Source organism: Juglans microcarpa x Juglans regia, chromosome 6D, assembly GCF_004785595.1.
Source record: "Juglans microcarpa x Juglans regia isolate MS1-56 chromosome 6D, Jm3101_v1.0, whole genome shotgun sequence".
Lineage (NCBI taxonomy): Eukaryota > Viridiplantae > Streptophyta > Magnoliopsida > Fagales > Juglandaceae > Juglans > Juglans microcarpa x Juglans regia.
Window position 1 is genome coordinate 26927801 of NC_054604.1, and position 19720 is coordinate 26947520.

Sequence of the window (19720 nt, forward strand, 5' to 3'; positions counted from 1 at the left end):
TTTCCTGACATTTGGAATATTTGAATCTCCAGCTCGACAGAAGAAGGCTGTGAAGATTTTTCCTAGGCCTATAGCTGGACTTCTGTGAACTATTGATCATGGACAAACTTTAAACGTTAAAATATAATAGGAAAGTTAAAGATGTCGGAGGATTTCATCTTGGAGAACTGAAGGTGCGATGATTTCTTTATGTCAGTGTGCATTTAAGTGGTTATTGCTTCTGGATACAGAGACTGATGCTATAACGATTGAAATGTGTTGCTGGTTAAATCTTGGCTCTTTTTTGGAATTTCTCAATCGTTTTGGATCATTGCATTTGTTTCTGCATCCTGTATTAAATTCCTCATTATAAATATATACAAAATATAGCAATTTTAAGTAAGAAACTGTGTTTTCAACAGTTCTGTGCTGTTGTATATTGATTCTTCAAATTTTTGACGTGACAACGAGGATGAGATTTTGTGAATTATGTGCTGTGGAGTTTAGATTGTGCATGTGGTTTGAACTTTGAAATTTTGAATGACTCCCGTGACCCATAAATTGTGTGCTGTGAATTGTTTTTTTTTTTTTTTTTGCATTATATAATGTGTGTAAATCACTGAATTTCAATATTATTGTGTCTAATTAATTCGGATTGGAGCCGTAAATTAATTTAGGGCTCCAATCCGAAACCCTAAATTAATTTAGGAGTTTTAATCTTTGAAACCCTTAAATTAATTTAGGGTGTTTCGAAACCCTAAATTAATTTAGGGGTTTCAAACGAAACACCCTAAATTAATTTAGGAGTTTAATCTTTAAAATTGCTATGCACTAGGGGTTTAAAAAATTAATTTAGGGGTTTAAAAATAGAATTTCATGTTCCCTACCAAATTGAACAAAAAAAAAAAAAAAAGGGAATGCACTAGGGTATTTCGAAATTCAATATAATGAATTAAGATGAAATATATATATATATATATATATATATGAAATTATGAATGTCAAGTGGTACTTTTTTTTATTCTACTTTTTTTTTATGTTCATTATAATTTATATAGTTGCTATGCTTATAGTCTTTCAAGTTATAAATATATATATATATATATATATATATATATATATATTATGAATGTCAAATTCATTTGAACACAAAAGAGAATTTGCATAAACATGTCGTTTTAGTAAAAAGAAAGCATTTAGGGTGACAAGACAAAGCCCTCAACATGCCCATTATCGATATGGACATCCATCCTTTTGTAAAGCGACCATAATCATTATTATCCATTCATATCAACATCTCATCCCTTGTTTTGAGTTGATTTCTAGACGTTTCATTTTTATTGTATTGTATTTAATTTCTTTATTTAATTTAATATGCTCGGATGTGATCATTTTTCTTAATATATTGGTTCAAATTTGTCTGTTTTGAGTTCGGAGAAATAATTAAAATAGTACAATAAAAAATAACTAAAACCACTACAAGTCTTTTTATAACTTGAATAATTCATGTGTCTTTTTAATGCCTAAAATTTATGACTTTAAATTTTTTACAATTGTTTGATGAATTATATGGTCTAATTTTTTATTCTACTTTTTTTTTTATGTTCATTATATATTTGCTATGTTTTCTATAATTTCAAATTTGTTGTTTGCTTGAGTTCATGGATATGCCATCAGATTCTAGTGCGAGCTCTCCTTTCCAGGCCGAGGGCACCCCTACCCCTACCCCTACACCTACACCTACACCTACCCCTCCTGCCTCAAACCCCTACCCCTAGCCCTACGGCACCTTGCCCCGCCCCCAAGCCCAGCAAGAAACCTGCTTCAATAGTTTGGAATCATTTCACCAAACTAGAGGGTGGTGACTCAAGTAACCCCCAAGCCAAGTGTAACTATTGTGGGAAAATTTATAGATGTCACTATAGGAAACATGGCACCTCACAATTAAAGGTGCACTTAGAAGAGCAATGCAAAAAAAGTCCAATATTAAAATCATTACAAGACAAAAGCCAATCTAGGCTAGAAATTGGACTTCAAAAAATGGTGGATGGGACTAGTGGGGGTGCAACTTTGAGGGGGTATACTAAGTATGATCCCGATGAGTGTAGAAGACACCTAGCTCGTATGGTCATAATGGACGAGCTACATTTTCAAATTGTTGATGGGAAAGGGTTCCAAGCGTATTCTCGCTACTTGGAACCAAGGTTTAATATTCATTCTCGCCACACGGTGGTAAAGGATGTAAAAAAACATTATTACATTGAAAAGGAGAAGTTGAGGGGTCAATTGGCGGATCAATTTGTTTGTCTCACCACTGACACTTGGACATCGATCCAAAATTTTAATTATATGTCTTTGACTGTGCATTTTATTAATTGTCATTGGACATTGCAAAAGAAAATTATAAAATTTTGTAAAATCACCGATCATAAGAGTGAGACAATTGGAAAGGCTTTGGAGTCCGCAATAAAGGAGTGGGGGTTGACCCGAGTGGTTACAGTCACAGTCGATAATGCCTCGTCTAACGATGTTGCATTGGGACATCTAAAGACCTATCTTAGAGAGGCAAATAAGACACTCATGGGTGGTGAGTGTCTGCATGTGAGATGTGTGGCACATATTCTGAATCTGATTATCGCTGATGGTTTGAGAGATCTTCATGACTCGATTGCTCGGGTTAGGACTACTGTGAGATGGGTGAGATCTTCTCCTTTGAGATTGGACAAATTCAAGGTTGCTGCGAGATCTGCGGGCCTAACATCTAAGAGGGGCCTTTGTACTGATATGCCTACACGATGGAACTCAACATTTCTGATGTTGGAGGCGGCCCAAGAATATAAGCTGGCATTTACATTATTGGGTGACGAAGACATCCAATATGTTAAATATTTTGATGATCACGGGGGATTGGGGAAACCCGTAGAGAATGGTTGGGAAATTGTAACTAATTTTGTAGAGTTTTTGAGGCTTTTTTACGATGTCACCACGAGGCTATCTGGAACTTTGTACCCTACATCCAATATTGTATGTTAGCAAATATGTAGGGTAAAAGAAGAATTAGATGACATGGTCGCGGGTGGTCACATTAGGATGCGGGAGATGTCATTGATTATGAGGACAAAGTACGACAAGTATTGAAGAGATTTAACGAAGGCTAATATTTTGTTATATGTAGCTGTCGTCTTTGACCCGAGGTATAAGTTGGATGGTATGATATTTGGATTGGGCCTTGCGTACGGGCAAGTATGGGCAGAGCTTATTGCAGCAAGGGTGCGGAAAACCCTTACTAGATTATTTGATGAGTTTTCCACTCTGCGGGGTGGTAATATTGCGGCACCTACACCTACCCCCTCAGCCTAAGGCTCACAGTTTCCTGAAGTCGAGGTTGGGAAAATACGTAGATTGGAGTGGGGTGAGAGGTATGAGCAGACCCCCTTCCTTCGGAGTTCTGTAGAGGCTCAGCCAGAGATAGACAGATACTTAACAGCAGAGATTCTACCATTTTCACGAGATTTCGATATATTAAGTTGGTTGAAGGTGAATGCTGTGAAGTATCCCATCCTTGGAGAGATAGCCCGCACACTTTTGGCCATCCCTGTTAGCACAGTAGCCTCAGAGTCGGCCTTTAGCACGGGAGGACGTGTATTAGATTCATTTCGGAGTTCATTAGCTCTTGCCACTGTGGAGGCTTTGATTTGCACGCAGAATTGGATCAAGGGAACTCAAATTCATGTTCCGGATGTTCTTGAGTATGAGAAGGCCGACATCGATGAGGATAGTGATGATCAGTCTGGATCTGGTATTTATTTTAATTTCATTTTCTAATTTCTTATTTTAATTTATTTATTTTCATTTAATTGGTATTCATTAATTTGATTTCAAATTTAATACTTATAGTGATACATAAGACGACGTCTACGGCTACCTCCGATGCAGTATGACTTTGTATTGGACTCACCATTGTCATGGTTTGCACAATTTCTTCCATAATTGTTTTTGCATTTAAAATTTTGTTTCATCTTTATAACTTTTTAATTCTAATTTGTTTTATTTTTAACTTATTAATATTTCAGGTTTTATAATTTATTGACTTTTATGATCTTGATTTTCAGTCTCACAGCAATCGACATAACTCACCACTCAGTGAACTCACCGCTACGGCTCCACCCCAAAATCAAATTGAAAAATTATGATTTTGTTAATTTATAATTAATTGTAATGTTGCTACAATAGTTAATTGTACAATTTGTAATATTTATTTCTTTTAGAGGAGTTTGTAATAGTGTAATAGTTTATTAGTTCTCTTAATTTGTATAATTGTAAACAAAATATTTTAGCATAGTGCCTTACTGCCTTAGTGATGATTACTACTTAATTAGTTAATAACGTAATAGTTCAATCTATGATTCTATATATATATATATATATATTTTTTTTCCTGTTTTTAAATCTATATACTTTTTAATCTAAATAATGGGCTCAAATGGCCCAAAAACGAATTCTGGGCCCAAAGTGGCCCAAAAACCGATTCTGGGCCATTTAGGGCCCAGAAAAAGATACTGGGCCAAAGGCCCAGTATAGGGTGCGGGGGGTGCGGACGGGTGGGGGTCCACCCCCGCACCCCGGCCCAGCGGACAGGGGACCCCGCCCCGCCATGCGGGAGCAGGGTCTGGGGAGAAATTCCCCACCCCCGCATATGCGGGGGCGGGGGGCGGGGGAGGGGTGGCCCCGCCCCGTAGGGGGCGGGTATCACCCCTAGTGAGAAGAGTTCTGCCGACGTGGCACTCCTACGCCTTTTTTTTTATATGATTCAAGATAATTTTTGCTATTTACAAGCCAGTACAAACATACAACTTGCTATAGAATCTATTAGTTATTAAAAAAATAAAAATAATTATTATTTATTATTATTATTATTAGTATAAAGACTTTTACATTAACCTGCTCTAATCATATTATACTAATAATTTTTTTATTAGTTTAAAGACTTTTACATTAACTTAATCTCATCATGTTATAGTTATAGTTATAAAAAAAATATATCAAAACACTGATAATTCTTTTAGTAATACTACATATAGTCATATAGTGTGTAAGTGTTATACAGTTGTTTTGAAAAAGAGTAGAGTTTACTATTAAAAAATTAATTTTTTTCATATAAATCTCATATTTTTTTTAAAAATAATTACGCGACGGTTGTGCACTCACGACTGTAACAATCATTTATCTAATTTTCTACTAAAATTGATTTGAAAGACTTCAGTGAGATGTTAGGCTTGCCAATAAATAATTTTTATTTTTATTTTCCTATGACCAGACCAATCAAGGTTTTGAATTTTATACCATTCCAGCTGGTACGATCAAAATATTTCGTTTATGTGGCGTAGCTAGTATAGAGATGGGTACAATTTCGTACCGGTTAAAATTTTGGCCGTTTCGGCCCGTGTCGGCCGATATTTCAGTCTGTATCAACCTATATTTCAGACCGTACTAGTTGATATTTCAGCTTTTACTTTTTTTTTTCATTTCTTCAAATTACAAACTTATTTTTTAATCTTTTAATTTAGATTAGACTATTTATAATTTATATATAATTTATTTATATATAGACTATTATTTTAAAATATATTTTTATATATATTTATATATATAATTTATTCATATAAAAATTATTTCAAAATGATATCTAAAATATTATCAGTATCAAAATATATCATTTCAATGCTACGATCGAAACAGTCACTGATACATTATTCAAAACATTGCGACCAAAACTGACTCAATTTTGGAGGCATCAAATTACAAACTTATTTTTTGATCTTTTAATTTAGATTAGACTATTTATAATTTATATATAATTTATTTATATATAGACTATTATTTTAAAATATATTTTTATATATATTTATATGTATAATTTATTCGTATAAAAATTATTTCAAAATAGTATCTAAAATATTATCAGTATTAAAATATATCATTTCAATGCTACGATCGAAACAGTCACTGATACATTATTCAAAACATTGCGACCAAAACTGACTCAGTTTTGGAGGCATCTCTATCCTCTCTTGCTCACACACTTTGCTCGCTATAAATGCACCCACCAGCGCACGCAACTTTAAGAGCGCACGCAACTTACGTTTCCTTTTCGTTATTATCGAGAATAAGCCAGAGCAAAGCAGATCAGTCTTCCCAGTCCAGGCGAGAGAGCAATATGGGTTTGAAGGTCTGCCCTAATCTCTCGTTTTTAAAATGTTCATGATATGCAACTTAGTTTGGTTTTTTTGCTGAGATTTGTTCTTCATCGGAAATCAATTCCCGGAAGTAACTTTCTGGTCCAATTTTTTCTTGGGTGTTGATAAATTTTAAAATCATCAAACATGCATCACCATCGAGTAGTTATCTACATTGGTTTTTTTTTTCCTGATTAAAAAGAATTGTTAATGCTTTGTTTATACAGTTTGTGTTAGATTCAAATAGGCCGTGGAATAATTTGTATTGGGTGTGGAAGGAATAGCTCAGATCTGGATATTATTCTTGTTTTCGGAGATTAATAAAATAGAAGGAAGGAGGAAACTTGGGTTCAGTTGTTTTTACCATAATTTTATTTTCTGTACTTTGGTTTCTTCATTATCTAGGAAATTGGTATAACCTTTTGGATGGACTTGACAGGGTTAGATTGGCTTGTTTGATAATTTATCTGATTTTTCCTCCAAGATCTGCCGTTTGTTTGATTTAAATTTCTGTTGAGTTTTTTATTCGATTCGCTAGTTACCTTGAATTATATGTTGAACCAAGCCATAGCATTGAACAGAATAATCTCGTGTTAAAGTTGTCTGAAAACTTAAATTAAAAGTGAAAATTAGCTATTGCCGAGAAATGAAGTGGTAGAAGAATACCTCTTGTGCTGCTAAGAAATCTGCTCCACCGGGTATCGGATTAAAGCTTGGATGACAAAAAGTGATCATTTATGCATTGTAAACAAAATCAGCGTGTCTGCAAGGACTAGTGTCTTCTTATTGGCTAACTTTAGGTTTAGGAATGATTAAATTGTTATCTATCTTTGGAATTTCAAGGTTTTCATTATTCTTGGCATCATTAGTAGTGGGTCGAGCTCCATTTTTAGGATCTGACAACTCCATGCTTTTTCTTGAGAAAACTCGGAAAACACACGTGAGAATAAATCCTTTTATGGCTGAACTGTGCTTAAAGGACCTTTTTATGCTTTACCTGATCTATATCTCTCTTTGGCATTTATCCATTTATCTAAATGTGTACTATTCCGAATGGGATGGGGTTATTGCAGGAGGAGTTTGAGGAGCATGCTGAGAAAGCCAAGACCCTGCCGGAGTCTACAACAAACGAAAACAAGCTTATTCTTTATGGGCTGTACAAGCAGGCCACTGTTGGAGCAGTGAACACCAGTAAGTGTCTGGCTCAATTTAGTTTCTCATCATTTTAAAATTTTTTCGGTCTTTGTTTTCCTGTTGCTTTCTAGACCAAAGGCTTATTTTTTTAGGGAACTTTATTTGCACCATTCATGGCCTTTTGTATCTGATTTGCAGGCCGTCCTGGAATGTTCAGCTTGAGGGAGAGAGCAAAGTGGGATGCATGGAAAGCTGTTGAAGGTAATGGCTATCACAGTTAAAGCAGTATGGTTCTAACTTTGTTGTATCTGTGGTCTATTCTAAGAGACGTCAAACTTTTTTGTTTTCAGGGAAGTCCAAGGAGGAAGCAATGAGTGATTACATAACCAAAGTGAAACAGCTGCATGAAGAAGCTGCGGCATCTGCCTGATGTCTTGTTCATGCATAATGCCTCTTTGATTCCTTGTGTTTTAAAAACGCAATTGTAATAATAAAAAAAACAGTATCTGTAGTTTTCAAACTTTTAGCGGGTCGTGTCTAAGTCCTGTGGAAGTGATTATGGTATGTTAATCTTTAAGAAATATGTAAGTTACCCACTACAGGGCCTGCTTTAACTAAGCTTAAATTATTCCAGAGCTCTTGATTTCTACTCGAATATTTGGGTGGGCAATTCAGCTTGGGGAGTTTAAATAATCCCTTTGGATCATGTTGCCCGGCAGCATCCAAACCTGAACTAATTACCTGTTGTGGTCTGATAGTTTCTTTTTATTATCGGACTGGGGAATTTCCTTCTGGATCTTCTGCCTGAAGTGTAAATTTCTCATTTAAAAGTTACTTCAGGTGAAAGCTTTAAACCCTGCCAGTGTCTATTCATTCATGAAAAGCCATCTTTGGTCTATAAATCAGGGAAATGCTTCCACTAGCAACGATAAACCCCGAGTGTTGGTTCTAGAAGTAACGTCTCGAAAACGAATGACCATTACTAATGGAGTAATTGTATCTTAAAGAAGAAACAAAGAACTGTCAACCAAATAAAAGAAGTAAATAGGGGAAAGTCAAATCACATAATCGGGCCAACCGGTCATCTTCTTATGTTTTTGCTTTTCCCAATCGAAGATCTTAAGACTGGAAATATCAGTCTCTTCTGCGAACATTTGAGGCCAACAAACTGCAGTGTACCATCATCATCTAAGACGGTGCTGTCTTTGTAGGGAATGGGTGGAGACTAAGGTTACGTTTGGGTACCAAGAGTACCTCAAGTATTCTCACTACTATTCTTTACTCTATTATTACTTTTCATCTATTTTTTTACTATTCATTACTTTTTACCTACTATTTATTATTCTATTATTACTTTTTCACTATTATTTATAAACATTCTCAACACTTCTCAAGTATTCTCACCACTCAAACCTAGCCTAAATTTTTGGACCTAAAACCTGATCTATTTTCTACTTTTGCACTGTAGTTGTTGTAACGGGATGTTTGTTGGGAGAACCCCACCCCCTCTTCTTGTATCTCAATTTACTCATGTTATTGAAATGCATGCTTGATTAGAGAAGAAAAAGAGGGGCAAAGGGGCAATGTCTTTCATTTGTTGGGTCGTAGACTCGGGAGAGTTCGGAAAAATAAGAACCTAAGAAGTTAAAGAGAATCTACCCTTTTCTCAAAGGAAAGAAGGAAGGCATGTATAGCTATAAGAAGAACAATGCGTGCAATAAAAGGTACTGATCACCGTGAATATAGGACTTCAGCAGTGACAGTGGAAAGTCCTTTCCAACTTCCAAGGGGCCTCTAATAAGTTGTTCAATCTTGGGTCTAATATTATGCAGCAACGAAGTATATTTTCTACATGGTTTTGCTAATTTCGTGTTTAATGGGCATCTCAAGTGGAATTTCTACAAGGACAGGGATTAAGTTATAAATGGTTGTGAGTTTAGATAGTGAAAGAAGACATGGTAAGCCATAAGTGAGGCTGTTAAAGGTATTCATAAAAAGAGCTTCATTCTACCACCAAAAAGCATCAACTGAATAAGATGATTTAGGGCTTGTTTGGATAGAGAAATGATCTATCTCATCATTATAACTTTTCAAAATTCTCACACAAAATATAATAAATAATTCAAAATTTTCAAATCTCAAAACAATAATAATATTAAAAAATAATATTCTAATAATATTTTATTCAACTCATCTAAAATCATCTCATCTCAACGAGCCCTTACTTAATATAGACAGCTCTCTCTTCCTTGGGGTACCCCCAAAAATGTAGGTGTATCCATTGGCTTAAAGTTCTAATGCCCCACTTGAACCTAAACTTATTAGCAAACATTAATGGCTCCATCATCTTCCTGTCACCAAGGAAATAGCTTTCAGAGTAGTTGGGAGTTGGGTTGTTTGGTTATCAACTTATAAAGAATGGGGTATGGTATTAAACTTGATTGAGTGATATAGTTAGAACCAATTTATAACTATGTTATAATTCGATGATAAAATAATATTTATTAAAATTCTATTCCATTTAAAATGTTTCATTTTGGCAGGGACTGACTATGATTTTGCCTCCCTAGTCTATCTTGTCAAAATGAGACCTTTGACGTGTAGATATGAAATTGACATTACATTGAGCTTTCAAGGACTACACCCACCAAGGGGATAGTAAAGACCACCCACCTAGGGTGTAGCCGATCCCAATAAAGCCAAATGCCTTTTTTTCATTATTTTTTTAAGAGTAATATTACATACAATCATAGAATGTATAATCATATAATCATTTTGAATAAGAGTATAATCTACTATTAAAAAATTTACTATTAAAAAATTAACTTTTTTTTTATATAGATCTCATATATATTCACTTTACATACTCACGACTGTAAGTATCATTTTTTTTTAATGATATTATAAATTTTATTTTTAATTTTTTTTAAATAAAATTCACAATATCATTAAAAAACACTTAATCACCAAGTAAAAAAATAAAATAAAATAAAAAATTGTGGGGAGAATTCATCGGACCAAACTCTTGGTGACTTTAGCTTTTTCCAAGTGAAAATGACCAAAGAGGGTGGCAATTCCTCGAGAGATTGAAAGAAGGAATCGTCCAAGTTATAAATCTTTGGAATCACCTGACATATTCTATAACAGCAGTATTCATACAAAAATTATGCCAGAACAGCATAGATCACTAGATCTCAATATTTTCCTGTTGTCTTGGGATGGATGTTAAAAGTATGTTTCCCAGTTTACTTTGCAATTATGTGTAGAGTAAGTTTTGAAGATCTAGTAATAGGTTAAGATGCTATCATAAACAAAGTGGAAAGTTCATTTACATGAGACATCTAACTGCCACTACGGCTTAGAACAGTTTGAGACCAAAAGAGGATATATCTTTGTTTGGATCGAGATGGGTTGGATATCCGATATTCTATTGAACGAAAGGATACCTTGAAATATAATAATCCCTTACACGAGAAGCACCATCTCTAGCAAGAATCCCTTCAAGATCTCCTATAATTCTGGCCAACCATATCTCCAAATTCCTCTGGATTTCCTTTAAGTTGTTCATGATCGAGTCCAAAGATCTCCTTGTGGTCAGTTTGGCCTGGCTCCCCACCTCATCCCCATAATAACTCTTCGCAACTTCAGTTTGTAATGCCATGAGCTTCTGTCCAGTTTCTGATGCACGTTGCTGAAGTCGAAATGCCTCGAGTAGAAACTCTGTTTGCCTCTGCGTTCGAAACTCTGGACTAAGGGTTGGTTCACAGGGATCACTAGCCTGCTGTAAATATGTGGGAAGCTACTTTTAGCAACATTACAAACGGAAAAGTAAGTTTACCTATAATACAAACAGAACAAAAGAAGAACAACCATTTGTAGGGGCAGGCTGAGGGTTGGGGTGGTGTTAAGGGGGAGAGGATCATTTAGAGGCACATGCTGAGGGGGGAACTTGCAGTGTCAAAGGAATGTTTCACCGAGCAGATCCAAAGGAAGCACTGAGTGCAAAGAGGAATACCAGTCACAGGGCATATGATAGAACAACTCCTTGAGATAACAAACTTTTGGGCCCCAAAAGCAAATGTATACTCTTCCACATCAAGATACTTCTAAAATTACTCGGTAATTGTGTCACATAGGATTTTGGCTCAAATTTTTTCCACAGGGGAAAAGGCACATCCTTTTAGCTTCAATGCGCAGGACCAGCCTCATACATATGATATGGAGCATGAAAACAATGAGTCCCACATCTTATATGGAACAACCAGAGCTAAAAGGACCAAAGGTACACAGCCTTGTATATTTGAGGAACAAAAGTGTTTTCCAAGATAATGCTTCATTTGATTGATAAGGTATCTAAAAGGATCGAATGATAATCAAGACTGCCCATGATTACGTGAAAGCACAAAAGCAATAAACTAGCAGCAGTTGAGAATTACCATTCTTCTGCATAGATCATCAATCTTCTCCGAAAGAGCTTGGCATCTCTTTGCCTGCTTCCTCATTAGTGATGGTACTTTTGATAGATCACTCTTACCAACTTTTACTAAATTCAGTAGTTCCTGTTCAAGTAACTTTAGTTTAGAGGAAACTCCTGTGGATTCACCATCTACCTTCCAAGGGGATTCCCTTCTAGACAAGAAAAACATGTTTTGCCCTTATTAGTTGTAGAGTGTTGGCAATACATTCTTCAGAAATGATCAGTGCTAGGCTGTTTATAAATTACCTTGGTACAAAATGCTTCATATGATACAATGATTCGAGGGATTCATACTGTACACCCTGCAAGATGAAACATTCAAACTTCAGGTCCAGAGGAAATACCTGCATTTTCTTTACAAATGTTATTTTATATGTCAGTCACAATGTCAAATGCCTTACCAGTTTCTGAATCACTTATTGCATTCTATCTATAAAATTTGATCATTTCAACCTGTAAATGGTCAGACAAAACCACACAATAGATGTTTGATAGCTGCCAATTAAGTGTGATTTGTAAAGGCTTAATGGTTCATTATGTTTTGCTAACTCTCAGGGACAGTATCCCGAGAACAGATTTCTGCCACAGAAGACTTCAGTCTTTTAGCGAGTGCCTAAGATGCCACGTTTCAAAAAACCCCGGAGGAGCAGTTAAAGGGTGGAGGCAAAGAAAAATAGAAAACAAAGTAATAAAACAAATAAAGAATAAGGGACATAGTCTGTAATATGGTAAACTGGATATAATTTTATTACTGCAAAAGTCACATTTCCTCTCTGAAAATAAAAGCTTAGATTGACAGCATGCAAAATGTTTGCTAGTGATGAAGCTGATAGACCTGTATACCAAAGATACAATGTGTTTCTGTATTAGTGGATAACTTTCAAACACAATTAATGGCTTTAGCAGTCAAGATTTGATGCCTTCGTCCTCTACTGATATTTACTTTAGATAGCCAACCTTAAGTGTTAAGAAGCAACATTAAAAGAAGACACTGACCTCATAACTTAAGATAAGGGTGGTCCACCACTATCATTAGGCAGATTTGGGGGGTTTTGAAATATGTTACTGTTCAACAAAGCTTTATTGGGGAAATGGCTTCGTATTCTCAAGGGGAGAGAAGAGAAGGTGATGATCTTTGTTTGATAAGTAAAAAAAATAGGTTGATGATCCGGTCCAAGAGATGTATTTTTGAGGTTACAACCTGTTTCAATGCCCATCCCTTCAATTGGCTCTTCATTTCCTTGGAAGTGTATTTAGAGAAATAATGCGCCCTCAAAGGGTGCCTTTTCCCGTTTGCTTGGCAATCCTAGGAAATATCCTACCCACTGATAATTTAAGAAAGAGGCGCATTGTAGTATTGTATTGGTGTTCCGTGTGTAAACAAAATGGCGAAAGCTTCAGTCACCTTTTCCTACATTATGAGCTGGCTAGGGAATTATGGGGAGCGATGTTCAACATTTTTGGGCTTTAGTGGGTGTTGTCCCAACAGTGGTGTGGAATGGTTGGCATGTTGGCAGAATCTTTATGGGGAACATAGAGATTCCGATGGAGGATTATCCCCCTATGATTACTGTGGTGTATTTGGCAAGAATGCAATACTTGAACTGTTTTGAGTGTCAAAATGTTTTGAGTCTGGTTAAGGACAACATGCGAATCAAGAAAAAGATGCAAAATATAGATCAGTAGTGGTTCTAGTGACCCACTATGGAAGAATATCACTCCAGACCCATAAGAGGTACCGATGATTTAATTAATTTGAGTTTCGAAGATACAGCTTTCTCGATCAACATACAAGCAGAAGATTCACAAAATCACTTTCTTTCTTTTCGACGAGGTCGTGCCTATTCTTCAAGTCTGTGACAAGACTCTTAAGTATACCTAACACAGGATTCTTCTATCCACAATATAAGAAATAGAATCCAAAATGACAATACAAGTGAACCAATGTCCACAGCAGAGGCCCTAATGTCAGATATTGGACTTGACTTTAAGATCATCAACAACTAGGATATTATGCAATTATTCTGATCAATTTAAAAAAAATGTTCTTATACATTTCTAAAGTGATGGTCAATTCAAATAAGGCTCGTAATGTCATAAATTCATTAAGCAAGAATATATCATCTACTTTGTTAATATTTTCAGCAGTTCTTACTGTTTGCAATTTTTTTTGTTTCTCTCAGTCTATTCCAAAAACAAAAGGGTCCTACTTTTGAGGTAACCCATTTTATAATAAAGGATTTTAACCCAAGATAAATAGCCCACTATTCTCCAACAACAATCAAAAGGGTCCTTAACTTCCATTTCTCTCTGATCTTGATCACCCAAGAAGTAAAATTGATGTTATTTTCCAACCATTTCTCAGCAACCAAATGAAGCATTATAAAATAAGAGGAAGAAAATTGGGCAAACAGCGTCAGTTTCAAATATAAATGAAGTACCTTTTTCTACAATAGATAGAAACAAAGTTTGCTGGTTTTGGGTTGTTCCCAGATTAGATAGAGGTTTCTCACATAAAACAAGGCAGAAACTGTCAACGAACAGATTTGCTGTCCATAATTCTTCTTTCCTTATTTTACTTATGCTTGTACAGTTAACATACAATTTTGACAGAATATAGTTTCCATATATAGGGTAAGAATCAGGGCTAGAATCATTTGGGAACTTACTTTCTTTCCATGTATAGCATTCTTGTAAAGTCTATATATAATATACAGAACACTCAAGGCCAATTCATTCGGCCATTCACACAATCTTGACAGAAACTAATTGCTCAAGGAGCCAGGCTTGAGAAGTAGTAGCATGGGTCAGGCTTGATCATTTGTCAGGGGATTCATTCATGTTTGGTTGATTTAAAAATATCTCTTGGGAAAGCATTATGGTTCCTTTAGTTAGTAATCAAGAAAGCATGACACGGGAGTAAGATGGTAAAAAGTTCTGAGTGAAAAATGCTCGAGTGAGGCAACCCAAAACTAAGCTTGTCAACTTAAGCACTAGTTTTCCATGAGTTTCCAACCATTGAGTCTAATTCTGAGTTAAGACTTTCTTTGCAATAAACATACGATGTTATAGCAACAAAATTATGCGTTCCATCAATGTTTCTTTTTAGTTTTTTTTGCTGGCTCAGTCATGTATTTCAGTCAAGAAAGAGAACTGTTATACAAAGAATCATGCAAATACTAGATTCATACATGTACAAATACACCTCTATGTCTTGCTAATGCAGCATATTACCATGCATGAAGATGCAATTGGATAGTTATCGAATGGCTGATATACACTGATTAAGTCATGAAATGTAGGCTACTATAGAGAAGACTGGAGTACAAGAATCTTAATAAAAAACTTCGTTGAATCCCTTAATGCAAGGATAACTTCTTCTCTTTATTTTTTTATTATGGATAAAAATAAATTTATTAATACTAATGAAATATGCGTTGCCTGAGTACACAAGGAGTATACAAAAGAAAACATCTAATTATGTTCTAGGAACCTGAACAAGACACAAGGAATCATGAACCTTAGTTCCATTGAGCACAGTAGCAGAAAACCAAAGCAATAGAGTGTGCACAAGGATAACTTCTATATCCTTGATAAAGTAGTAAGTGATTGACATAGGAAGCTGGTCAGGTTGGCTTAAGACATTCAGATTAGCACCTAAGCAAGATCTTTTTATAAACTTCTTGGTGCCCTGGAATATGTGATTAATATTCCAGTATCACCCCACCTAGGCAAGTAGTGGCATCTGGATCACAAAGAAATGCCTATTCAAAGTACTTCGACGTGGGTTGTAAAACCTCTTGTTATAAAAATAAAAATTTGAACATTATTATTAGGCTTTTAAAGTATCAAAAGAACTTCCCATTGACACTATTAACATCAGACCTGAAAATTGAAGTAACATTATTCTCCTAATGATTATCAGTTGGAATACATCTATCAAGCTCCTTTCGTAGAGTAAGATGTGTAAGCATGTGCTATATACTTATTTTAAGGAAGTAAACTTGAAATGCTTTCTTTTTATTTAACCTCTCGATTGAGTCAATAAATTGGCAATCGATCAGATAGATCTTTATCGGACGATTGGCAATTATGTACTTCGCCCTCTTTGTCCAAATTCTTCAAGGTCGTCTCTTTTTCTATTGGTGCTTTTATCTTGAACAAATTGATTTTTTATCCTATCCCATCCATCGGTGCTCATTAAACAAAACCTAACCATCTTTTATATATCCCATCTAATGCTCAATAAAGATCGTGGCTACTGTCTTATGAATATACTGAATCTGAATCATCTCTCTCATGTTGCTCACTCATGCATTAGATTGAAATCTTTCTTTCAACATATAAGCCTCTTCCAAGGGCCATTCTTTTTCCCCAACTGCTAAATAAAGCTCAGTTAGAATTAGAGGAATTTGAACGAAGAAGAAATCACCCAATATTTTTTCAGTAAAGAACAAAAATGCCCTCGGTTTTCAATTTTCTCCGGCATCAATCCCTTCAAGCAATTCTAATACATTTTTATTTTCCTACCATTTTTTAGAAACCAAACGGGCATTAGAAAAGAAAATTAATACCTGGCAGAGATTAGGTCTTTCCGCCCAAAACTTGGAAGCCGAGGACGCCAACAACTCGGAATCAAACCCATTCTGCTGATGCTGATTAAGATGATCTTGTGGCTCCGGACCAGCATAAGCAAAGCTCACTTCAGCCGCACTCTCTTCTTCTTCATCCCCAAACTCTTGGGCAGCCGCGCTGGTCCTGGACATGAAACTAATCATCTCGTCCCTCTCGCCCACCTCTCTCTCAAGCTCCTCCACGCGCGCCCTGTACTCCGCCTCCCTCTTCTCTAGCTCTGCCATCCTCTCCCTCAGCTCCTCGATCCCCTGCAGCAGCCGCCTCTCCTCCGACTGCCAAGCGTTCCGGTGGCTCGCGAAGATCTCCACCACCCGGGCGTTGGCCTTGGAGTCCTCCTTTCTCCGGGACTTCATCTGCCTCATCTGCTCCTCCGCTTGAAGGAGTCTCAAAGAGAGTTCCCGGACTTGGGTTTTTAGGGCTGGTACTAGACATATTGAGTTCTTGGGAAGCAATGCCAAAGACACCGAGAAGCTCAGCCCCAGGTATCCACGCACAAGCTTCTTCATTTCCTCTTCTTGGTCTTCTTCTCCTTCTCCATCTTCTTCTAGAGGTCCTAGTTCTCGTTCTTCTTCTTCTTCTTCTTCTTTTTCTGCCATTAGTACGTCTTCGACTGAGAGTAAGACCTTCTAGTCTGACAGATATTAAGCTTGTTTTGCTTTGCTTTTCTTTTTGGAGGAGGGTCTGTTCTCTTGATCAGTTTGTAATGCCTTTTCTTGCGTAGATTTTCCAGGTATTGGATTACGAAAATGGGTCTTTCAGGGCACGCAATTCACGAAGATATCAAAGAAACCAACCAAAGTCCGGTCCTTTTTGGTGGACGCAGACGTACAGTCTGTGTGGTTGCAGACAATAAAAACAAAGCGAAGAAAGGCTCCTTTATCTCATTCCCGAATCCCTGACCTTGCTTTCGCATAATCCACCTTTCTCTACATCTCTCTCTCCCCCCATTTAAGGTAAATTTCATTGCAGGATTTCAGCTTAACTGAATTTAATTTAATTTTAAGTTGACTTTAATATCTAATTATTAAAATATTAAATTTATTTTAATTCAAAATTTCTTTATACGTAGATTCACAATATTTTTCAACTTAACATATTTTTATATATGATACCTACAACTTTTTTTAACTTTTCATAAAAAGTATTAAATTAATCTTAATATCTAAACACACTTTAAACTCAGTTTAGATAGATTTCACATAACTCACTTCATTACTCAACTCACTACTATTCATAAAAAATTTAATTCAACTCAACATCTAAACGTAATTCTTTAGTCTCCGAAGAGTTTCTTTTTTACACTGAAAATACAACAAACCTTTCGAGATAAAACATAACTCTAATTTCATTCATTCATTTTTTTTCCTTGCATATAGTTGGTTTGTACTCTATATCTTCTATCATGAGTTTTTAATGTCCTTAAAATCTCTTTGATATGTTGGCTAAATTTTAATTTAGAGCATGCCGACCGAGTAGCATCGCTCTGTATTACCGCTAGTTGTAAAAGTAACTTTTTTTTTAATTTTTTTTTCATATTTTTTTAATGTATTTAAATATTTTTAAAAAATAAAAAAAATATATCAATACATTTAAAATCACTTCCTTCATCATTCTGTAAAAACAAAAAAAATACCGCACGGTCAAATCAAACGGTACTTTTGGGGCGGTAGAGTAGACTTTTTCTTTAATTTATGATTGCTGATTTTCTTTTGCGTTAAATATGGAGTATTTAAGTTATTTTGAATATTTACTTTAGAGTAATGACATATTTAATTTTAAGGCGTGTAAATTTTGTAAATTCTTTTTGAAAAAAATATAGAATTCAAAATTTTAAAAAATTAATATAAATCTCATATTTACTCATATTTAAAAAAAAAATTAAAATTTAAAATTTAAAATATATTTTCTCTTTAATTTATGTTGACAAGTGAAATGATCAAATATTAAGAATATATAAGTATTTATTTCACTCAAGATTAAAATAATTATTCATCAAAATTATTTATACTTTTTTCTTTAATTTTAAGTAGACTGCAAATATAGATATGCCTTGAATTGTATTTAATGCTGTTGAGAAATTATACCAATAATGACAAATATTTGTTTGATATCAAAATATTCATTGTATGTCTTTTTTTTTTTAGAAAAAAAAAAAAAAAACCCCACCTTTTGTCTATCTCACTCTAGAATGCTTAATCCACCAAAACGAAAGTGCAGGAGTTTGAGGAGGATTTTAGTCCATGGTGTTAGGGATCTTGAATCATGCCGGTAATGCCAGCACAATATCCGCCCCGGGAGACACAGAGCAAGAACATTGGCACAGTGCAAAAGCCGAAAAGGAAGGACCTACTCGATTCCCTCAAGAAACAAGTGTCCGATGTCCCACAAAAGACATGAATTATGGAGCTGACCTAGTGATTTATATCTTGCAGCAGTTTGTCTACAACAACGCAAACCCAAAAGCGACTCATTTTTGGCTACTTGTAAGTGAAATCAATGTCTTTTAGGCCTATTTGGAGCGCCAGCTACTAAATTAATCACTATTTTGCTTGGCTCTTAGAGAGGAGACAGCACGATAAAGTAGGCAAGACAGAATTCAACAACAAAGCTGTATGTTCAACTTTCAATTAAAATGTTAAAATATTATTAAAATGTTATTTTTTAATATTATTATTATTTAAAAATTTAAAAATATTAAATTATTTATTATATTTTAAGTTAGAATTTGAAAAAATTATAACGATGAGTTGAGATTAATTTATGCACCAAACAAAACCTTAGAGCACTAGCATTCCACTTAATTCATATTCAAATTTTGATAAAAAGTAAATATTTTTCATATATCTAAAGTTTTTCTATTCATAATTTTACATTAAATTAATGCTTGAGTTCATCAAAAAAATAATATAATATTATTTTTATAATAATAATATTTTTATTCTTTTTTCATATTTTACAATCCCTTTTTATTGTTCATTATTTAAGATTTCCCTTTTGAAAATCTATATCTTCCCCACTTTTGTAGTTTGATTCACGTTTATTTTCACTATTGTTGGCATCCACATAAAATATTCTGCTTATATATATGTTGATTTACCCCGTATCCTTGCTCTTTCTCTTGTGTTTATGTTATGGCCTTAATTACAATCTAACATTGATGAGCACCAAGGAGCCTAGACTGTAGTCATGTGCATGGACCTCTCTGTCAATGTTTTTCATTGATGCAATTTGGAGGATCTTGCTTCTTTCTTGGGACTGC

At 35.0% G+C, this 19720-nt stretch overlaps 2 protein-coding genes across 6 annotated transcripts; one reads left to right on the forward strand and one right to left on the reverse strand.

Annotated features, from left to right (window-relative positions):
* Window positions 1-6030: 6030 nt before the first annotated feature.
* On the forward strand, window positions 6031-7929 carry LOC121235745 (acyl-CoA-binding protein). Of its 2 annotated transcripts, XM_041132127.1 has the most exons (4): window positions 6031-6208; window positions 7289-7406; window positions 7548-7610; window positions 7700-7929. In XM_041132127.1, the coding sequence occupies exons 1-4, from the start codon at window positions 6077-6079 to the stop codon at window positions 7777-7779; spliced, it is 393 nt and encodes a 130-aa protein (XP_040988061.1). In that variant the 5' UTR covers window positions 6031-6076; the 3' UTR covers window positions 7780-7929. The 2 variants fall into 2 exon arrangements, with proteins under 2 accessions (XP_040988061.1, XP_040988059.1); XM_041132125.1 differs by lacking the exon at window positions 6031-6208 and having other exon boundaries at window positions 7259-7406.
* Window positions 7930-10638: 2709 nt separating this feature from the next.
* On the reverse strand, window positions 10639-17382 carry LOC121235757. Of its 4 annotated transcripts, none has more exons than XM_041132147.1 (4): window positions 16401-17382; window positions 12073-12128; window positions 11786-11975; window positions 10639-11127 (listed from the first exon to the last, which is right to left on the reverse strand). In XM_041132147.1, the coding sequence occupies exons 1-4, from the start codon at window positions 17055-17057 to the stop codon at window positions 10777-10779; spliced, it is 1254 nt and encodes a 417-aa protein (XP_040988081.1). In that variant the 5' UTR covers window positions 17058-17382; the 3' UTR covers window positions 10639-10776. The 4 variants fall into 4 exon arrangements, with proteins under 4 accessions (XP_040988081.1, XP_040988080.1, XP_040988079.1 ...); XM_041132146.1 differs by having other exon boundaries at window positions 11786-11978; window positions 16401-17381; XM_041132145.1 differs by having other exon boundaries at window positions 10639-11130; window positions 16401-17380.
* Window positions 17383-19720: the final 2338 nt, after the last annotated feature.

Coding starts and splice junctions, on each gene's coding strand:
- LOC121235745 (XM_041132127.1), top strand. CDS start 6,077: ATGCACCCACCAGCGCACGCAACTTTAAGAGCGCACGCAACTTACGTT. Junction 6,209..7,288: donor AGAGCAATATGGGTTTGAAG/GTCTGCCCTAAT, acceptor GGGTTATTGCAG/GAGGAGTTTGAGGAGCATGC. Junction 7,407..7,547: donor TGTTGGAGCAGTGAACACCA/GTAAGTGTCTGG, acceptor TCTGATTTGCAG/GCCGTCCTGGAATGTTCAGC.
- LOC121235757 (XM_041132144.1), bottom strand. CDS start 17,057: ATGGCAGAAAAAGAAGAAGAAGAAGAAGAAGAACGAGAACTAGGACCT. Junction 12,129..16,400: donor AAAGACCTAATCTCTGCCAG/GTATTAATTTTC, acceptor TTCATCTTGCAG/GGTGTACAGTATGAATCCCT. Junction 11,131..11,785: donor ATGATCTATGCAGAAGAATG/GTAATTCTCAAC, acceptor ACATATTTACAG/CAGGCTAGTGATCCCTGTGA.